At 37.2% G+C, this 22,800-nt stretch overlaps 1 protein-coding gene across 18 annotated transcripts in view; it reads left to right on the top strand.

Moving 5' to 3' along the window:
- The window catches only part of PPFIA2 (PTPRF interacting protein alpha 2), a 540,970-nt gene that overhangs the window by 508,175 nt on the left and 9,995 nt on the right, over positions 1 to 22,800 (top strand). For 8 of the 18 annotated variants that reach the window (XM_051846503.2, XM_051846506.2, XM_051846498.2 and 5 more), the window contains 4 exons: positions 9,815 to 9,877; positions 11,053 to 11,082; positions 12,643 to 12,836; positions 15,087 to 15,184. In XM_051846503.2, the coding sequence (XP_051702463.1) occupies positions 9,815 to 9,877; positions 11,053 to 11,082; positions 12,643 to 12,836; positions 15,087 to 15,184 (385 nt within the window). The remainder of the gene's footprint in view (positions 1 to 9,814; positions 9,878 to 11,052; positions 11,083 to 12,642; positions 12,837 to 15,086; positions 15,185 to 22,800) is intronic. The other 10 variants (XM_051846494.2, XM_051846499.2, XM_051846507.2 and 7 more) reach the window with 3 other exon arrangements.

The following is a 22,800-nucleotide window of genomic DNA, read 5'->3' as shown; positions in this document are numbered from 1 at the left end:
CTAAGTTTTATATATGCTGATGCATGATTTTTAAAGAATTTTCTTTTCTATTGCTTTTACTCTTATTTTTCTTCCCAATAGAGTCATTAGATTCTAATCTTAGTAATACATGGTCAGATTTCAAAAACTTGTATCTTTCATTCATAATTTCCTTTTAGTTTCTTTTTAAGTAACAGAAAATACATAATGTAAAGTATTATTTCCTAGCTGGGGTACCAGTCAAGCTAAAAAATAACTTATGATACATTTAAAATAAAAATTGAGCAAGCCTATAAGATAGTTTCTGTAAACTCAATTCAGATCTGGTGAAGCTTCCTGAATCATTTTCAGCTAGTGAGAACCATCAAAACTGGCTTATATCAGCATCCTCTTTCTGTCTGAGTCCATATTCTGTTGCTCTAACAAACTACTTGAGGCTGGGTAATTAAAAAAGGTTCATTTAGATGCTGGTTCTGGAAATCTAACAGCATGGCACTAACATCTGTTTGGCTTCCGTTGACCTCATGGCGAAAATCAGAAGAGAGAGCAAGTACTTGTACAGGATTGTTAGAGGAAGCAAGAGAGCAGCCTTGCTTTATAGCTGCACACTTTTGAGCTAACTAATCCATTTCCATGATTACTGGCTCATTCCCATAAGAAGGCACCCAGCTTTGAAAGAACATAACCCAGTCTCTCAAGAGACATACACCCATTCATGAGGGTGGATGCCCCATAACCTCTTAAAGAAGCCATCACATCCCAAGGGCAAATGCAAGCAAAAATATTAGAAATTTCAAATCTTAAAAGAATAAGAGCATTTCTAACTCTACAATTAGAGGTAAGTCCGATTGAGCATGTGCCGAACTGTACATCTCCTCCCTCTTATTCCCACTCATATTTAACATGGATAACTTTTCAGTTAAATTTAAAAACCTAAGATTATGTGTTAATTAAAAAGTTCAACCAATGGCATTAAGTAAAACAAAAAAAATACTAAAAGGAATAAAGTAGTAAGTTGTGCCAGGGGATTCCAATTCAATCCCATCAAGTAGCATGTACCAATGCCATCTCACTAGTCAAAGTGATCGGTTTCACCTCATAATTGATTATAATGATAGGATTGTGTCAAAGGGATCACATAAACAAGAATAGTGTCTGCTAATACTAAGTGATAGAATTAAAAAGGGAGAGAACGATCCAACATGGGAAGTGGGATACACTACAGACTCATAGAATGGCAGAGGTCCTAAACAGCACAACTGGCCTCAGAATCAGCCCTTAAGGCATGCGGATCTGGCTAAAAAAAACCCATGAGAGTTTTGCAGGCATGGAAAGCCAAGACACTGTGGCTAAAAAAGAAATGATCTAGGCTGGCACCGCAGCTCATTAGGCTAATCCTCTGCCTGCGGTGCTGGCACTCAGGGTTCTAGTCCTGGTTGGGGTGCCGGATTCTGTCCCTGTTGCTCCACTTCCAGTCCAGCTCTGCTGTGGCCCAGGAAGGCAGAGGAGGATGGCCCAAGTGCTTGGGCCCTGCACCTGCGTGGGAGACCAGGAGGAGGCACCTGGCTCCTGGCTTCGGATCGGTGCAGTGCCGGCTGTAGTGGCCATTTCGGGGGTGAACCAACGGTAAAGGAAGACCTTTCTCTCTCTCTCTCTCTTTAACTCTGCCTGTCAAACAAACAAAAAAATGATCTAAATGAAAGATTTCCGCGAGTGAGATCCCAGTGGAAAGAAAGGGAAGGAGGTACCTTTCTCTGAAGGGAGGATAGAACTTCCACTTTGACTATGGCCTTGTCTAAATAAGATCAGAGCTGGCAAACTCAAGAGGCTTCCATAGTCTTGGCAGCTCATGACAAGAGCCTCGGGTGATTACTGATGCCATAAACAAGAGTGTCAAGTGTTAAATCAACAACAGGAGTCACTGTGCACTTACTTCCCATGTAGGATCTCTGTCCTTAATGTGTTGTTCTATGTGAATTTAATGGTATAACTAGTACTCAAACAGTACCCTATACTTTGTGTTTCTGTGTGGGTGCAAACTGTTGAAATCTTAGTATACTAAGTTGATCTTCTGTATATAAAAATAATTGAAAATGAATCTTGATGAAGAATGGGATGGGAGAGGGAGTGGGAGTTGGGATGGTTGGAGGTGGGAGGGTGGTTTTGGGGGAAAAAGCAGCTATAATCCAAATGTTGTATTTTGGAAATTTATATTTATTAAATTAAAGTTTAAAATTTTTTTAAAAAGTTAAAAATAAGATCATTAAAAATTCCAACTTCCAAATAAAATATAAGTATACTTTTATTATGTTTATGTAGGAGTAGGATTAATTTCATAGAAGATAAAAGGAAAATTAAGTACAAGTACTGTTTTATGTTTAAATGTTTAATGGAATGGAAGGAATTTGTAGAATATTTACCATGAGAATACACTGACTTGTTTTGCAATTGTAATTCCTTCTCCTTCAAAACTTGTCACCACTCCAGGGTCACTGTACCCCTCACCTCAACTCATCTTTATTTCTGCATATGATTCCTCCGAAAACCTATTATGAATCCCCCAAAGTCTAGATTTCATTCTTACTGTAAATTACTAACCCAAGTACCTATGAAATATTTTATAATTCTTTATGATTTATCATATAATAGACCAAGCAAGGATAATATCAGGTTTCTATGGTTTTAGGCCTTAACTCATTGCCTGGCAAAAAAATGTAAATATTCTATAAGCATTCATCTTAAAAATAATCATTGCACAAATCATTGTACCCATCGTTATAGAGGATATTGACTATCTACAGACATTAGTCAGAGAAACTACACATGTTGACCAGTAGAATTAGTATAAGATGATACACTTTATTTTTTTCAACTTTTATTTAATAAATAAAAATTTCCAAAGTACAACTTTTGGATTATAGTAGCTTTCCCCCCCATAACCACCCTCCCACCTGCAACCATCCCAACTCCCACTCACTCTCGTATTCCATTCTTCATCAAGATTCATTTTCAATTATCTTTATATACAGAAGATACACTTAGTATGCTTAGAATGCCAGGGCTGATTCTGAGGCCAGAGTGCTGTTTAGGACATCTGCCATTCTCTGAGTCTGCTATGTATCCTGCTTCCCATGTTGGATCATTCTCTCCTTTTTAATTCTATCAGTTAGTTTTAGCAGATACTGGTTTTGTTTGTGTGATCCCTTTGACACTTAATCCTATCATGATCAATTATGATACACTTTAAAACCTAACTTTGAGGGGCCGTTGCTGCGGCTCACTTGGTTAATCCTCCGCCTGCAGTGCTGGCATCCCATATGGGTGCTGGGTTCTGATCCAGGTTGCTCCTCTTCCAGTCCAGCTCTCTGCTTTGGCCTGGGAAGGCAGTGGAGAATGGCCCAAGTGCTTGGGCCCTCCACCCGCATGGGAGACCAGGAGGAAGCACCTGGCTCCTGGCTTTGGATCGGCATAGCGCTGGCCATGGTGGACATTTGGGGAGTGAACCAACAGAAGGAAGACTGTTTCTCTCTCTCACTGTCTGTAAACTCTGTCAAATAAAAAAATAAATAAATAAATAAAAGCTAACTTTGAAGTAGAAGCAAAGGGCTCTGAAGTTTCAAGGAAGGAAAAATCATTACTAGTTGGTAAACTTTCAAAGTGGAATAAGGGATAGAAAATAGATTGTATTTAGAATTTAAGTTTTATATTTGTTTTTAGAAGTAATACATGATCCTGAGTAATATTTGTAAAATACAGAAAAATGCAAACACAACAAGAAAAAATTTTAAGCAATAAAATGTCGCTCCCCCATTCGCAGAGGAATGACACAGGACCCTGCGCTGTTCTTCTGTCTGCTCGGCCCTCCCCGGGTTTGCTGCTGGTTCTTCCCGGGTTGGCTGCCGATCCTTCCACCTCCGAGGAAGGGCGGCTCCCCCAGCCACTTTCCCCACTTCCGCGGGGGAGCGGCACACCGCCAGCCGGCTCTCGGGGGCTGCTCAGTTGTTCCTTCAGATAGATGTTCCTGGTGCATGTTGTCTCTCTCCTCCTTTATAGTCCTCTTCCACCAATCCCAACTCTGCTACCCACACGCCAAGTACACTGCTCTCCTCCAATCAGGAGCAGGATCAGCTCCTGCAGGTTATTGGTTGAACTGGAGACAGCTGTGTAAAAGTTGTTTACTGCTCTCCCAGCGCCATATTGTGGGAGAGCAGATGCATAGAATAAGTCTTAATTCCAGTAACTTAGTCTAGTCCGAGTTGCTCCCCACAATAAAAGAATTCCAGATTTGGTCAGTATTAATTTTTACTATTGGCCTTTTGATAGAGATCTTTCCAATGTTTTGTTTCTATAAAGATGGATTATTTACAGTAATATATTTTGTACTTTTCTTTTGAAAGTAAGATACTATAAAGATTTTCCTTATTTTATTAAATATTCAGTTATAAAATAATTTTTAATTCCTGCATATCTCCTTTATTAAAATGACATAATTCATTAAATCCCTCTATTGGATATTTTGCTTATTTACCAATTGTCATTAGGAGTAAAATACCTGGGTATGTCAATAATTACATTGAAAAATATAATTTAAAGTTTCCTTTATGGAAAAAATATTTTTAAATCCATGCATAGTTTTTCTCATAATATACATTTTATATGAATGTTGCAAATATCCCTTTTACATGTATATAATTATAATGTTAAAAAACTGATTATTTCCATAGGAATATTTGGGTATAGTACATTTATATTCTTAATACTTTGTTTTGAAAAATTTATTTTATGTATTTGAAAAGTGAAGGGACAGAGAAAGAGAGATCTATATGCTAGTTTACTCCATGAAGGAATGCTTTTTTCAGGCCTGGGCCAGGCAGAAGACAGGAGCTAGGACCTCATTCTTGGTCTTCCACATGCGCAGCAGGGGTCCAGGCACTTGGGTCATCTTCCATTGCCTTCTCGGGCACATTACAGGGAACTGGACTGGAAGCCCAGCTGCCAGGATTCAAACCAGCATTCCTGTATGGGATGCTGGCACTGCACGTAGTGGCTTCACATAGTGTTCCTCAATGCTGGCCCCTTTAATACTTTGAAACCTTAATCACCAAATTGTATTGTATTGCCATTTACCCTCCCTTAGTCAATACTGGTTATCTCACTTCTTGAATTTATAGTTTGTAAAGGACTAATAAAATTATTTTTATATTATTAATCAAGTAGTAATGTGAACTATATTCCTACCTTCTCAGCTTTTCTATAGGAGTATGGGGTAGTTATCTTTATTATTATTAATGTATAAAAGCACTTCATTTTACACTTTTGTTGTATTTAAGTTTAGATTCTCTTTCCTTAGCAATGTATATCTTGTTCATTCACTTAAGTCCTGGAGAAAAAGACAATGTATTTAGGTTTTGTCTGTCTTCCTTTTCTCTTTTTTTCTTTGTTCTTTATCTTCTCGTCTTTTCTTTTTCTTTCATTTTTTGTGCCTATCTAGCCCCTCCCCGCCCCTCCCCGCCTCTCCTCTCCTATTCTCTTTTCAACCGACCAGAACTTCTGATTCTGCCTTCTTTCCTGTGCTTGAAATGGACTGGATTCCCAAAATGAAATCCAAGAGTTCTATTTCCTGGGGTATCCCTAAATCTCTCAACTTTCTGTTGTCTTTTTCCCAGGTTATTGTTATTGTGGAATGCCTCTTAGTTTATAGGATAGGAATAGAGATACCAGTTAATTGAAACTTGGTTCAAAAATTCATAAAGGATAAATACATTCTTTAAATATGCTAAGTAAAATTATGTAAATGCTCAGGCATTTCCAAATTTAGTTGAAGCACCTAGGAAGTTTCTTTGAGTGTGTTTCTATATTACTTTTCTGTGATATCTTATTTAGAAAACATCTTCAATTTTTCTAGCTTGGGTTTCTTTTTAAAGTGACAACTCCAGGATAATTCAAGTAGTTATTTAAATAAACAGGCATTTACAATTTCTTCCCCATACTTTGATAAAGTTGCATCTCATTAATAGTATAAGGTTTGCTTTTGCTCTTTCCAAATAATTCAAATTAGTGTTTTATGAGCTAAAATTTTTTCTCTTTATAATATTTATTTGATTAATAATTTTTAAAAATAACTATGATAGATCTAAATAGATTTGGGAACAAATAAAAATAAACTTTGATCATGTAATTCAAATTTGACTGAAAAAGTATAATGCAGACATTATTGAGCCCCATATGTGGGGAAAATAGAGCATATTTATTAAACTAAAAATCTGCTTCAGTGTTAGTTGCTTTACAGAAATTCTACTAGAACTGCAGACAGGGCCTTCCTCGGCAGAGTGTTACTAACCATCAGACACGGTCTAAGTGCTGGGTATGTAAGAACCTGCGGAAGCATCACAGCCACACTCGGATAGGTACCTCCATGACATCTGCTTCACAGATGGGGAAACAGATGCGGAGAAATCAAACGACTCTTTCAAAGTTGTTCTTGTGGCTTTGCCCAGAATCCATGCTTCTACCAAGCACCTTGTGCCTCCTGCCCTTGGAGAATTTCCCTCCTTTTCTTGCACAGCGTTCACTGATTCTGCTTCGGTTTCGCTTTTCATTCTTGCTTAAACCTTGCGAACCTCCACCTTTGTGGAAATAATGTGAGAAATAAGAAGATTAAAAGCAGAATTCTTAAATGAGAAAGATGTCTCTGAAAATGAGAAACGAAACTCCAGCCCTGGATCATTTGAATAGCAGAAGTAGTTTCTTTACTTGTAATTCAACTCGAAATTCGAGATGACCTAGTTAGTATAGAAAATTGTTTTGAGCCAGGAATGATTTAGCAGTGTTCTGAGGTATAGCTGCTTTGCTTTTCCTGTATCTCTGGCAGCAAGAAAATTATTTGCCCTAATTAATTTTTGTGACTTACTCCTTCAGCTCATTTTAAAATTTTTCTGTCACGCCTCTTTCCACATTGATTTAATTAGGTAAGTGCTTTAATTCATGACGTCTTTTATAAATCCTCCTTTCAGAATCTCATTTGATGATACTTTGTAAATACTCCACATCATCTGGACTAAAGGGAGGCAAACAAGGCACCTGAAGCAGTACCTTTAAGGACTGTCATTGTCAGGTGCCAACACTGCATTCGCAGGGCACTGAAGTGAGCGCTTCCTTAAGTTTCCTGAGCCCTCACTTGCCTCTGACCCTAGTTCCATCCTATGTTAAAGCATCATGATTTATATTTTTTGGTATTTTTTCTGGTATGAAGCATATACTTTGATACACTCAAACATACGTTGAATCTGAAACTTAGATTTAGGAAATGCCCTAGGGTAGTTACTGAAAAATTAGTACTATAAAATTCAAGCGTCCTAATTGTAATGGGGTAATTGTGGTTGAAATTTTATAAATTGCCAGTTAACCACACACAATGACTACTGCTTTGCCTTTTCCAGCTCAGACTGCCAAGGGCAGTGAATAAATAATTCAAAGGAACCATGGCCAAAATTTCTTTATGCTTTTCCAAATACCTTTGGCAATCTGTCCTTAGTTCCAAGGTATTGGTGTCCTATGCCTTTGATGGCCCAATGACTTCCACTCTAGTTTTTCTCGTAAGGCTATTCTCAGGAACTCTGGTGCTCTGTCTCGCTCCTCAAGAACTGCCCTAATGCAAGTTCTGTCTCCTCACTGAGCTGGAAGGGAAGCAGTCTTACTGAGTAACTGGCTTAACACAAATGGGCTTGCTTGTAAAATAAACGTGGGAAAACCTTAACTGCTGTGTACTCGATTGGATGTGTAGAAGCTGTTTTGTGGGTTACTTTAAAAGACGATAGGTTAGGCAGTGGTGCTCACAAGTAAACCTGCACAGTGAAGGTAAAGGACTAGCATCCAACTTGTAACTTCTGTCAGGCATATTTTAGCAAATTGCCCTAGATGTATCCTCAGTGTACAAGTGAAGATAGATACAAGCTAAACCATAGTTCTGAGAACCTTCCCCATTCCGGGATAGGGTTATAGAATTTTTAAAAATCTGTAAAAGAAATTATGCATGAATCTACCCCACGATGAAATAATACTGGTCAAGTTTCTTATAGAAAGAATGCAACCCTTGTTATTTAGAGTCAGAGGTAAATTAGATACTACAGAAATCAGTGTAAAACAATACTGGCTTACGTTAATGTCTTCTCAAATAATCATCAGTGAGAATCACTGATAACAAGTGCAGCCGGTGAGGCAAAGCACTGTGATCACTGGGTATAAAGGGAGTCTGGCTGGCAGATGAGTATAAAGTTATTTTTAGTATGGCATACTCTTCATCATGTCAATCAAAATTTCTTCCAGTGTTTGATATATGCATATGCGACTTCTCTTAATTATGAGCTCTCTTCCCATAAGCTGGATGTACATGGGAGGGGCTTCCAATGGCATAAATAACTCTCGTATTCTTAATATGTCTTGTAGGTGAGCACAGATTATTTTAGAGGAAAAAATTGAGCCATACTCTAAATTCCAAAACAGTAGGAGGAAAATTCTATGCTTCCAAGTATATTTGAGCCTTAATTTCTAGAAATTTTATGCCTATATTATTTACTTATAATAATGGATATTTACTACTTAATTATTTTGGTTACTCATATATATGTGTGTATGAGAATCCAATTATATTAAATTACACTCATCCAATTAGTTTATATGTTGCTACTTAGATTATACTGAATTATTTAATTTATAGTACATAGAGCCCAGTATGATGGTATGTATGTTACTAAAGTCCAGAGTGAAGTATGGTGCTTATAATGTTTGAAAATTCAGTTTGTCACTTCCAATTCTTTAAACTTTGTTCCCTTCCAAAAAACAAGTAACAAAATAATAGTAGGTTGTAAATTCCACTGGTAGGCTTAGATACTCTTACAGTGTTTGTGAAGACTTGCTAGTGAAATGGAATTTGGTACGAATGGTCTCCAGTGTTCAGTACCTTCAATGATATGCCTGACTGCATGTTACTAAGTAGACATTGTTGTAAGAAATCACATATTTTTTGCTGTGTAAAATCATATCTAAGAATTTTATTTTAAAAGTAAATTATTAAAAGAAAAAATTAATAGAATAGTGCCTGTTAGGAAATTTTCTTTTATAATGTATTTTGTATGATATAGGCATTTGTTGGAGAGCCAGGAAATACATCGGTTTTATCATTTGACAGCATTTCGTGAACCTAAAAGTACCTTTTATTAAATAAAAAATATCAGTTGACTGCTTTTTTATGTATAAGAATACAAGGAAACATTTTTCAGGAATCGCAAAAGGAAGTAATCATTGTGGAAATGCTGATGCTGGTTTCCAGACAGATCATAATGGTGCTTCCCACTTTCTGTTTGCAACCAGTTTGCCCTTTCCAAAGATGGTGAAGAGTCACAATCGTGTGAATGGAATTTTTGTAATAATGCAGCAGAGAGTATGTGCTACTGTTACTGAAGAAAAAATGAAGTCACATTCTTCCACAAAACAAATGTAATCAGTTCTCCATTCTTAAAAAATGGATCTGATGGCCACATACCTTTGAAATGCAAATCTGACCATGACCTTTTCTTGATTCATAATCACAGAAGTATCATTTTAAATCTGTCTCCCCCATGACGTCCTCAGTGCACTGCTTTAATTTACTCTTTGTGAGTGGAAGGAAAAGGGAATTCTTAGCAAACCAGCCACGCTGTCTTTTTCATGCATGCAGTAGAGGCAGGAGCGCTGTGGTGTTGCTGTGACGCTGTAAACTTACAGAGATGTTGCTTTCTTCTTTACCACCGCTTACCTCCCATGGATTCCACTGCTGGCCCCTGGGCTTCTCGCTTAGCCGTCAGGCAACGTTTGGGTGACCCATGAAGAAATGGAAAATCTTGCTGCTCCAGCAAAAACGGTTAGTCTTTACAGCTTTGTTGAAACCGAGAAAAGTGATTTTGCCACATCTTGGATAAAGATAAAAAGGCTAATTTGTTTGCTGTAGACCAGTGTAATGGGATGCGTTCATACATAGTTATATGCAAAGATAATGTTTTTGTTGCAGTTGCATTTTATAATACTTGATTCATGCTTTGAAATGAACTGGCACTAGATGGTTGTAATGTGTTTAACATCACAAGTTTGGAATATGCCAACAAAAATCAAGAATTTAATATTTATCAATCTGATTTACAACATTGGAAAATGTTGGCTACAAATATCACATTATTGGACCTCTTTACAGGTAATTACTAAACTGAATTAAACTTGTAGGGAAAATCTTAGACTGAATATTCATTTTTAATATAATCATACGGTTTCTTACTTCTTTTATTACCATCATCTATATAGAGCTTGACCAAAAAAAATGTGTTATGCTAATTTGGTATTCTAAGTTCTAAAGTTCAGTTTAAAATAAATTCTTGAAGAGCCTGTAATTGTCATCTGTTAAAATTAAAATGTTATGTATGGTGCTTTTTCGTGCCAAGTAACAAAGTTGTGCACATCATATTTTACCTTTAGCAACTTTTAGAAATGTAATAATTTTGGTTTTACCTCAATTTGAAAAAAATGTTTATGATAAAATTTTCAGTTATATATTTTTTTCAGCTTTTTTGTGTAGTTGTTTTGTCTGTTTTGCGCTTTGTCAGCTATTTTTGAAGTCTGTTTTATTATACATAGCTTTGTTTATGAAATACAATTATCTTTTTCACTTCAGTAATTCACTGTATGGAAGATTTCTCTAGAACATACATTCTTATATATGCAGTAACATTCATAAACTTTTATGGTATCACATTTGGAAAATGACACACTTGGAAGAGTTAGAAAAGATTTTTGAATGGCCAGATAACATGTTCACAAAATCATGGAAATTCCATGTCATATGTATATTCAAATGAAAACTAATTAAAACTGTGTAATGTCCCTGTAGTTGAGCTTTCACTGTGAAACTGACTGTGGATGTAAGAATTGTGTGTCCATCTGCCTGTGTCACAATAATTTAGATTCTGCTAGAAAAATTTCACTGTATTCATTTGAAATGAATCTATACTTACCTACTTTGTTAATCATTTCCTGCTGCTAACACAGAAAGAATCTGAGGAAGGAAGCTGGGCCCAGGTAGGAAATTCATATGCTTTAAGACAATCTTAGTAACGTTTTTCAATCTGCACTTAGCTCAATATTACATTGCTATGTATTCTTAAATCTATATTATGTTTCATTTTATACATATCTTTTAAAAAACACCATATTTGCAAAATAGGATGTCTTTAAAAATCACCATATTTACAAATAAAATCATTTCACACTTGGCCTCTTTTGAAAGGATAGCTTTGTTTCTTCCACACAACAATGATCCATAGCATACTTTTCTGTGAAATCACCTCCAGATATATTTAATCAGGACTGAATCAACTTTGATCTAAAAGAAGAATTTTTTGAAAAGACCGATTCAGAGTTACATATGCTTTAAAGTGTAATAGAAAGGATGAGAATTGGGATTGGAGAGCCATGCTTCAGCATAGCAGACTGAAGTTGATTGCCTTTATTCAGATGATGATGTAGACAAGTAGCTATGCTTTGGACAAACATCTTTTCAAAGAAGCTATGCCTTTGTTTCCCAGCACTTCTACATGTCGGAAAACTGAAGGAATAAACTGCATTATATTCACTGTAATTCCAATTTTTTGACTGTAAGAAAAAAAAAGTTGTTATATTAGACCTGTATTTGAGAACTTGATAAAAATGAGAGTTGCATTAAATTTTGATTTTGGTAAGAATTCCATCATTCTTAAGAAAATACTACAGGAGTACATCTAGGTTTTCATTACATATATATATATATATATATATTTAGAATTGTGAATTTATAGTAGGATAAGAAACTACACCAGGAACCTCATAAAAGTAATAGAGAGGTAATGAACTTTTGAAAAAAAATTATTTAAAAGTCATAGTTGATTTGGGCTTCATTTTACATGCTATGAACAGTATTTGATAGAAATCAGTTCATACTGTTGAATTAAAAGAATTCAATTATTTGTCTTAGTTTTTAAATAATGCCCTGCTTCTTTAATAGTGTTCTTTGTTTGATATTTTGGAAAAAGCTCGATTCTTTCCAGTGATGTTTCTGGAATGCTGGCTCAGTTCACTGGGTAACAGTGTCCACACAGAGCTTCAGCATTCTGTTTCTCAAATCTCATTGTTCCTTTTCCTATTTTCTTACTGAGCTTTCTACTACACAACAAGGTTCGCCATTACATTATAGCAATGGCAAATGTTACCATTGGTAAGAGGAAAATGTAGAGTATTTACAAATATAAATAAACCTATCAATACAAAGAATGAATGCTCAGAATTTGAAGTATATCTTTAATTCTGATTTCTTGATAAACAAAATATACATTTGAACAAAATATCACTGAGCTAGAGAATACAAAGTGAAAAGTCATTATCTACAGGCAAATATTTTAATAAATGCATGCAGACTTCTATTCTTTACGAAAGTAAAAAAAATATTACAATATTTGATACAATATTTCACATACTACAAGCTAAATATTTGTTCTGTTTCTGCCCATCAAAGTGAAATAATAAGGTAAAAATAATAGGTAATATCTTCCAATTACCATCTCATTTTATTGGTTAAGAAACTTGACTGCTATAAAACAATTCTAGTGTCCGGTTTTTCTACAGACCCTGGCTTATGGAGATATGAACCACGAATGGATTGGAAATGAATGGCTTCCCAGCCTGGGATTACCCCAGTACAGAAGTTACTTTATGGAATGCTTGGTAGATGCAAGAATGCTAGATCACCTAACAAAAAAAGATCTTCGTGTCCATTTAAAAATGGTGGATAGCTTCCATCGGTACGTTTTTGCAAAAGATTAATGTGAAATAATGGGGTATATTGTAGTTAAACAAAAATAGATACTGGATAGAAAATAAGTGCTATTCAAAACCACTCTGCACATGTACTTGGAAAACTAATTCCAGGCAGCCAGTTGCAGGGACTGTCTAATGTAGAATGCATGTTCTTTACATGTCCAAAATTTATGCAAATCATGCACAAAATTCTTCTCATACAGCGAAATTCTATCTTTTGCCACATAGGAAAATCCATGTTTGTGGATTTTTTATAGAAGGGTGTGTTTACAATAAAAAATTATTTATAAAGAATAAACTAATATTGACAGTCTTGACTCTATAAATGTATATGATGATAATTTGTACAATTTAGGAATATACTAGAAAAACTTTTAGAAGGAAATTTTTTAATGATTTATTTTGAAAATCAGAGTGAGGAAAAGACAGATCTACGGTCTGCTAGTTTGCTCCCAAAATGCCTACCAAGGCCAGAGCTGAGACAGGCCAAAGCCAGGAGCTTCATCTGGGTATCCTACTTGAGTACAAGTGCCCAATCAGTTGGGCCATCCTCCACTGTTTTCCCAGATGTATTAGCAAGGAGCTGTTAGAAGTGGAGCAGCCAGGACTTGAACTGGTGCCTGTATGAAATGCAGGCATCACAGGCAGCGGCTTTACCCACTCTGCCACAACACCAGCTCCAGGAATTCTTTGCAGAAGGACATATTTGGACTTTTTAAATTGATATTAAGTATTTTGGGATTTTGCTAATGTGTATATTCTCAAGGAAAAAAACTGAGTAGATTATTAGGCAACTGTGAAGATGAGTAAAACAGAATCTCTCTTTTTCAAAAATGTTTACTACCTAACAGGTTAAAAAAAGGGGGGGCTTGTTATACCATTTCATAAATGTTGTGTTGTAGCACAATATTCTCATGTACTCTGTTGGGCAGGCTAAATGTTTGGAATCAGGGTGTCAGTGGGTCTGGTTTCTTCTGAGGCCTCTCTGCATGGCTTGCTGATGAGCATCTTCTCCTCACCTGGTCTTTCCTCCGTGAGTGTACTTTTCTGGTGGCTCTGTCCAAATCTCCTCTTCCTGAAAGGACATCAGTCTGAGTTAGGGACCACCACAATGGCTTCATGCAATTTAATTCTTTAAAGTCCCTGTCCCTAAATACATTCCTATTCTGAATACTGAGAATAGAACTTCAATGTGTGAATTTGGGGAGAGGGCAGGGGATGCTATTCAGATATTTTCTTAATGCAGATTTCTTTTCACTTTTCTCTGATCTGAAACATTTGATTCAATATTGTTCTACAAAAATGCAAACTTTAAAAACACATGCAATAGGAGAGGAGCCTCGCTGGTGTGTATGTCTACATTTGCATAATACTAAACATTGAAGAAATCACTGGCCAAACAGTCTTTACTCTTAAACCTGCAGATTCTCTCTTCTTATTGCACTCTTCCACAGGCTTGGTGTCATGATCTCCAAGCCTTCTCATATCCTCTCAGAAGATCTCTCGTCTAAATTTTCTTTGCTTACTCATGGCTGTTCTTTGGGCACTCTGGACAGCTTAATTGCTTTCCATTCTACCTGTTACCAAGTTTCTGCATTTCCTATTTTGCTACCAGATTTTTCTTCCCTAAACACAATTTCTGTCATTTCTTCCTGGTCTGAAAGTGACCTCTATCACATGGAGGTATTGCCTGTTCACAGGAAGCACGAGGCTTTCCATACTGTACTGTGCTCTCCATGGGTAATTGGGCACCTCCTAATTTCTTAGAATGGAGTCTAACTCCCAGCTATGTGTCTATTTTCACACCTTTAAAAATCCCATCATAATCCTATGTTCACGATGCCCCATTTTTCTAACAACCCTTTGCCTAATACATGAGCCTTTAAAGAATCTGCCAATTTATGCTGTTGCAGGATGTCCTTTCCACATAAAACTTCAGTATCTACTAAGGTGTTCCTTTTATACACTCTACTTGTGGGTTCTTGATCTTACTCTTTATTCTTCCTATTACTTTTCTCACCAGCTTAAGAAAAGAATTTTCATTTCTAATAAACTCCTTACTATCTCCAAAATAAAAATTTTATGTTCCAATGACTAGACTGAAGATGTAAATTGAAAATGTGACTTATTAACCTGTTTCCCTAAGTAGTGCATAGTGTTGACTATATTTAATTAGAATATTTTTCACTTGCTGAGCAAATTTAATGTATTTTTCTTTTCTTAAAAAATAATAGAACAAGTTTACAGTATGGAATTATGTGCTTAAAAAGGTTGAATTATGACAGAAAAGAACTAGAGAGAAGACGAGAAGCAAGCCAACATGAAATAAAAGGTAATGTGTCTTTCATATCAAATGCCTTTTCTCTGGGATTTTTAGTTTTCACTTTGTGAACTTAAGATGTTATATGTGTTACAATGGTCCTTAAATAACACCAGTGTTTGGCTAGAAGTGTCATCATTTTTTCTAATTAAAAAACCACACACACAAAACAGTACTGTCACATAAAAGGGTGACATATTAGGGCATATTCTTGATTTTTTTTTGAGACTTATTCCCCTGAACTGATTAATTATACCATCTGCTTGTACTAAAAATGTCTCCATGTAGAGATTTTTGGCATACTTTTAATGGAACATACTCATTATGATTCAGAGAATCATGATATACCACTTCTTATAGCACTTCATCCTTAGTTTATATCATTTTTATTTCCATGGAACTTTTATTTTTGAAATATAATTATAGAAATTTTATAGGCATTGTATATGAGGATGTTTCCTCCATAAATTAGACTAGTCCATTAGTAATTTTTATTCATAGTGATTTTGGGAACATTGTTAATTTCTGCAGCTACTAAGTAACAAGAGACTACAAGGCCGGCGCCGAGGCTCACTAGGCTAATCCTCTGCCTAGCGGCGCCGGCACACCGGGTTCTAGTCCCGGTCGGGGCGCCGGATTCTGTCCCGGTTGCCCCTCTTCCAGGCCAGCTCTCTGCTGTGGCCACAGAGTGCAGTGGAGGATGGCCCAGGTGCTTGGGCCCTGCACCCACATGGGAGACCAGGAAAAGCACCTGGCTCCTGGCTCCTGCCATCGGATCAGCGCGGTGCGCCGGCCGCAGCGCACCGGCCGCGGCGGCCGTTGGAGGGTGAACCAACGGCAAAGGAAGACCTTTCTCTCTGTCTCTCTCTTTCACTGTCCACTCTGCCTGTCAAAAAAAAAAAAAAAGTAACAAGAGACTACAATGTAGGTTTATTAGAAAGGTACAATATTTAATAATTAGCTAAATACTGAGAAAAACCTCAATATACAGAAGAATCAATGGTTTTAAAGAAGAGTGTTAGTTACTATACTTGTTAGAGTCCATTGTACTTCTGTTGTTTAAAGGAAAAAATTGTTGGAGATAAGACATAAGATCTGCAGGCCATTTGTTAAATCATTTATCAACTGATGCTGTTTAAAGGAGTAAAAGGGCTTATTAAACTGCTTATCAATTATGTTTCCATTTCCTGTCATGCAAAAATTGATATGTGCATTTAACCAAACCCAGTGAGTGTTTTTATATCACATTGATTATTCAGTTAAACCTGAGTTTATGTTTTCATTTCCTTTAGGGCTTACTTTATATGAAAATAGAATATGTAACATGTTACTTCCTCTTCTCCAGTATTGAACTTTAGCACTGTTTTATCCTTTCAGATCACTTATCTGAGGCTTTTATAATTTTCATTTGCTATCAACAGTATCATACTTTCTTTGGCAATTTTTGGATAGTACATTAGTTATAGTCCAATGGATTTGAATGCATGTGAAAATGGTTAAAAATATTTTCTATATAGTTCACTGGAGAGCTGATTGACACACAGTGGATATCTTGTAACACTTCATTTGACTCATTAGGAGCAAGAAAGTGCTTTTGCATTATCAAAATCGAGTTGCTTGATTTCACTTGATTTTGTTGTCTCAGGAAATTGCAGGTTGTTTGCAGTGCACTGTTGTTCAGCTGAATTGAAATTTGAAAACTAATGGATCAAAGATGGGCCCCAGAAGAAACTGTTTTTGACGTAACAAAGGATGTTTTAGTACACAAATATATTTTACCATGGGATACCAATTTTTACTCGGCTTTTTCAAGTATTTTTTGTTGCAAGTAGAATTTATTATGCCTAATCATACGCCATGAAATCCTTTACATATACATTGACCAAAGGAGAGGAATGACCCATATTGCCCTACACCAAATATTATATTACTATTTGGAAAATAATGATTATAGTGTAATCCTGAGGGAAAAAAACTGCCATGAATCACTGATTGCACACTAACAATTCCATAAGATAAATAGCTGAGATCATAAATAAGCATTTCCTAAAATTGACCTGAAGACATGTACAGGAATAACTTTGACTAGAGGTCTCTTAGGATCTGAAGTGTTAATTAACCCTGCCCTTAATAAACAGGTTTCTGAATTGAACAGAACATCAAGAAGGTACTAACATTTAATTTGTTGCCAGGAAACAGTCACCGCTGATTCTAGCCATTTTATTGTGTAGGTCAAGAAGATACTTACAAAACTTTAAAGTTAGGGCATAAATTTGGCTTGGAAACAGATTTTATTGAGAACTATATGATTTATAAAATGAAAAATAGGTATTTTCTCGAAAGAAAATTTTGTATTAGTGATTTATTTTCCTTCATCCAAAAATATCTTACTACTTATCTTTCATATAATCAATCACTCTTTTTTTGCTGTTCAGTGATTTTTCAGTTTTATTAGAAATTTTAGTAGGCCTATTCTCTTTAGTGTTAAGTTTCCTCCTAGTAAAATTCTAAAATAACTTAGGAGGCACTTTAAGGTGTGTTTGTCTTCTCTCTGGGCAAGTTGAACTCAGTCATGTTTATTGTCAGTTATAAGTAGGAACAAATGGCTTGCATGGAAGTAAGAATAACAGCATAAAGCCGTCTGAGTAATTATTAGAGAAATCATTACAGACAAGTAATGGGCAAGATACCTAAGAGAAAGGGCTCAGTTGCTCTAAACTATAGGTGTAACAGTGGAATTTTATACATATTTTGTACCCATCTGCAGAAATATGATAATATAATTTATCTTAGACTATCAAAATATGAAGCCATCTCCAGAAAAAAAAAACAAACAGTTCCTATTCACAAGTCTATCGAGTACCAAGAAAACTGGACACATTCTTGAGAGGTATTCAGAAAGAGTTTCCCTCTGTTGGTTCACTCCCCAAATGTCCACCACAGCCCCCTGCCAGAGCCAGGAGCTCAGTCCAGGTTTGTCCCATGGTTGGCAGGAACCCTGCTACTTGAGCCATCACCTACTGCCTCACAGGGTGCACATTAGCAAGAAGCTGGAGTCAGGAGTGGAGCTGGGACTTGAACCCAGGTACTGCAGTATGAGATGTCAGAGTCCCAGCTGGTCTCTTTACAATAGGGCCAAATGATCACCCTGAAAACAAGACAATATTTAACATGCTTTTAATGAGATTATTTTCCCATTGGTTGCAAAAAATGTTGAATTTACAATCAAGTGGAGAACTGTGGCCGCCACCCATACCTGCTCAGCATTTGAAATTTAAGTGTGGGTTAATCAGTAACAACAAATCAGTTGCTATCAATAGCAACTGATATATATATATATATATATACACACACACACATAATATATATTAGCGCCAAAATATATCACTAGTGAACTCATAGCCCATTTTCTGAGGCCTAACACCTGAATGTAAGAAGCTAATAGAAACTCGCAGGAAAACCTGTGGTTTGGAACTGACCCATGAATAAGCAAGAAATTTTCATTTATATTAGAAGGCTTCAAAAAGTTCATGCAAAATGCATGTTATGAAAAAAATTATGTGTGGATTTCAAAAAATTATTACACCAAAATAACCAACTTTTAATTCCACTTGCCATGAAATTTTTAAAGTTCTCTTCTAGTACAAGCCATGAAGTCCTTTGCTGAGCTGATGATATAGGAAAAGAGGCAAAATTGCGGGGTAGGCAGAGCAGTAGATGCCCTTGCTCTGCAGTTCATCGTGCTGTGGGTGTGGCATTCCGCACCTGTGCAAGCCACAGTGAGAGGTCAATAGACAGATAAACCTGTGGCTGTGCACACTAACCTACAAATGCTTTACCAGCACTGTAGACTGGCAGACAAAAGAGCACCACATTAATCTTTTCTAATGGAGTACCTTGAATCAGATTTTCAGCCAGCATGCATATAAGACTAGATAAGTAAATCACAATAAACAACTTTTGGAAAGTAGTAGAAAGCAACTAATGGCCGGCGCCATGGCTCACCAGGCTAATCCTCCACCTTGCGGCACCGGCACACTGGGTTCTAGTCCCGGTCGGGGCGCCAGATTCTGTCCCGGTTGGCCCTCTTCCAGGCCAGCTCTCTGCTGTGGCCAGGGAGTGCAGTGGAGGATGGCCCAAGTGCTTGGGCCCTGCACCCCATGGGAGACCAGGATGAGCACCTGGCTCCTGCCATCGGATCAGCGCGGTGTGCCGGCCACGGCGGCCATTGGAGGGTGAACCAAGGGCAAAGGAAGACCTTTCTCTCTGTCTCTCTCTCACTGTCCACTCTGCCTGTCAAAGGGGGGGGGCAACTAAGATGGCCTTGAGAGGCTGTGATCTTAGAAGAGAATGTGTTTAAAAAAATGTGTTATGGTATTTGTTATATTTCCCCCTCGCTATTGCTTTTCCTTGTGTCACAGAACTAGGGAAGTAAGGAGGGAGGTAAAGATTGCAATTTAGATTCTCAAAGCTGCCAGGCCTTGAGGAGCTAAGATCCTGGAAAAAGAGGATATAAGCAAGTCTGACATTTGTATAACTTTCCTCCTGAGATATTTGTGGGCTTCTATGAAGTATTGAATTAGAAACTAAAAAGTGAACAGAGGGGATGGCATGTGGTGCATCAGGTTAGGCTGCCTCTGGAGACATAGACATCCCGTATCAAAATATCAGTTGGGGTCTCAGATCCTCTGGTTCCCATTCAGCTCTGTGCTAATGTACCTGGGCAAGCAGCAGAAGTTGGCCCATGCACTTGGGCTCCTGCCACCCATGTAGGAGACCTGGATATAGTTCCTGGCTCCTGGCATAGGCATGGCCCAGCCCTAACCATTACAGCCATTTCACAGAGTGAACCAGTGAACAGAAGATGTGCCTGTCTCTCACTCTCTTGTTCTCACTGTCATCTCCTTTCAAATTTGTCTGATTTTTAAAAATGAGACAAAAGTAGGAAATCCAAGGATAAGAAAACTAGAAAGAGAGCTCTTGGATAATCCAAGATAAAACCAGCAGTCAGAACCACCAAATAGAGTTTGAGGCCTCTGAAGGAACACACACTAGCACTAAGGGCAAACTTAAATAGACCAGGCTTTATTTTGGAAACTAAAATTAAAATCTAGCATGGATTTATCTCAGTTCTTGATTGGATTAAGTCTAGTTGCTTTATTAGAACTGCCTAATAATATAAAGTCCTCTCAAGAGAAAGCTACTATCAGAGACTCGAAATTTATAATCACATTGTCTGGATTTCAGTTTGAAAATTTAGACATGTCAGATAATAGGCAAAACTAAAAAGACTAACGGGATAAAATCAGAAAATAAAAACCTGCACAGTTGACCTTGCTGCCGTGTAGTTAAAAACTGGACTTTAAAACAGAAATGATTAATGTGTTGGAAAAATAAGTGAGAAGGTAAAGAAATGAAATGTGTAACTGGGACCAGCATAGTAAGGAAATAAATGAAGATATGATGAAAGTACAAACACTTAAATTATGAACTCAATATGTTAACAATAAAGAGACATACAGTGAAATAAAAGTTCATCTGAAAATACCTAGCCTGAATTTTGGGAAAAAAAAAAAAACAAAACATAAGGCAGGAGTTTGTTGCAGCAGTTAAGTTGCCACTTTGAAGGTCTGAATTCCATCTCACAGTTCCTGTGTTTGAGTCCTGTCACATTTCCAGCCCCATCTTCTGCTTATGCACACCCCGGGAGGCCACAGGTGATAGCTTAAGTATTTGGGCCCCTGCCCCCCACAATGGAGAACTAGATTGTGTTCTGTTTGCTGGCTTCAGCCTGGCACAGTCCTGGTTCTTAGAAGCATTTGGGGAGTGAACCAGCAGATAGAAGTTCTATCACATTTGCTTCTAGCTCTGTACCTCCCAAATAAAAATGCATTTTAAGAAGAAAAATATATAAAACATTTCAGACATAGGATGTGATATTAATTTGTGTGTAATTGTGATCTCACAAAGAAAGGGAAGAGGGACTGAGGAAGAAGTAACATTTCAAAAGATACTGGAAGAGACTTCATAAAGTATTTTAATGTCTTTTTTTTAAAAAAATTTACTTACTTGAGAAGTGGAGTTACAGTGAGAGGGAAAGACAGAGAAAGGTCTTCTACCTGCTGGTTCCCTCCCCAAATGGCTGCAGTGGCCATAGCTGGGCCACTCTGGAGCCAGCAGCTTCTTCCAGGTCTCCCACGCAGGTGCAGGGGTCCAAGCACTTGGGCTATCATCTGCTTTCACAGGCCATAGCAGAGGGCTGGATCAGAAGATTAGTAGCTGGGAATAGAATTGGCACGTATATGGGGTGCCAGCACTGTGAGCAGATTAACTTACTGTGTCACAGTGCCAGGCCTAAATGCCTTTTTTTTTTTTTTTTTTGTAAAGATGTATTTATTTGAAAGTGTTACAGAGAGGAGAGGGAGAGAGGTCTTCCATATGCTGGTTCACTCCCTGATTGGCCTCAATGGCCGGAGCTGTGCCGATCCGAACCCAGGAGCTTCTTCCGGCCCTTCACACATAGGTGCAGGGGCCCAAGGACTTGGGCCATCTTGTACTGCTTTCCCAGGCCATAGCAGAGAGCCGATCAGAAGTGGAGTAGCCAGGACTTGAACCGGCATCCATATGGGATGCCAGGACTGCAGGTGGCCCCTGAATAATGTCTTTAATAAATGAAATTTTAACTAAGGTGAACTGATACTTCATTTTAATTTTGATTTGCATTTTCCTGACAGCTAATGACGTTTAGCACTTTTTTATAAAATTGTTAATCATTTGGGTTTCTTTTAAGAAACATCTATTCACATGTTTTACCTATTTTTAATTAGTGTTTTTGAGTTTTTTGAGTATATATTCTAGATATTTATCCTTATCAGATCAATAATCTGCAAACATTTCCTCTCATTCTATGGGGGTATATTATACATTGCTGGTAAAATATAAATTATTGTAGCCATTATGAAAAATAGCATGAAGTTCTTTTTTTTAAACTAAAAGCTATCACATGATCTGTTATATTTCTGGTGGTATATATCTGAATTATTGAAATCAGATAGGGAAGCAATCTGGATTCCCATCAACAACTGAATGAATAAAGGAAATGTGAAATACAAAAAAAAAACAAAAAAAAAAAAAACAAAAAAAAAAAACTGAAGGAAACAGTTAATCCATGGACCCCAAGCTTTTCAATCCCAAGATTGAAAAAAGAAAAACTAGAGAACGTGATAGTAGACACACTGTAAACCATGACCCATGTCAAGCCAGAAAGATCTTAGAATCTGCCAGAGCAAACACATTAATAATGAAAGGGAAGCTATAGTATATTTACATGTATCTATTACATAGGCTCAAACTATGAAAACCAGGGGCAGCTGTTTGGCACTTGGCATTATTGGCTAAGATGCCACTTGAGATGCCCACATCCCATCTTGGAGTGCCTGGATTTGATTTCCAGATTCATTCCCAACTCCAGGACCCAGCAGATGATAGCTCAAGTAATTGGGTCCTTGCCACGCATATGGGAAGCCCAGAATGAGTCCCAGCTCCTGTCTTCAGCCTGGCCCAACCCTGGCTACTGCAAGAATTTAAAGAGTGAACCAGCAGATGGGAGGCGTGCTCTTTCTCAATAA

The sequence above is a fragment of the Oryctolagus cuniculus genome, chromosome 11 (genome assembly GCF_964237555.1).
Source record: "Oryctolagus cuniculus chromosome 11, mOryCun1.1, whole genome shotgun sequence".
Lineage (NCBI taxonomy): Eukaryota > Metazoa > Chordata > Mammalia > Lagomorpha > Leporidae > Oryctolagus > Oryctolagus cuniculus.
The sequence above is the reverse complement of the archived record's forward strand: the minus strand, read 5'-3'. Positions and strand labels throughout refer to the sequence as shown.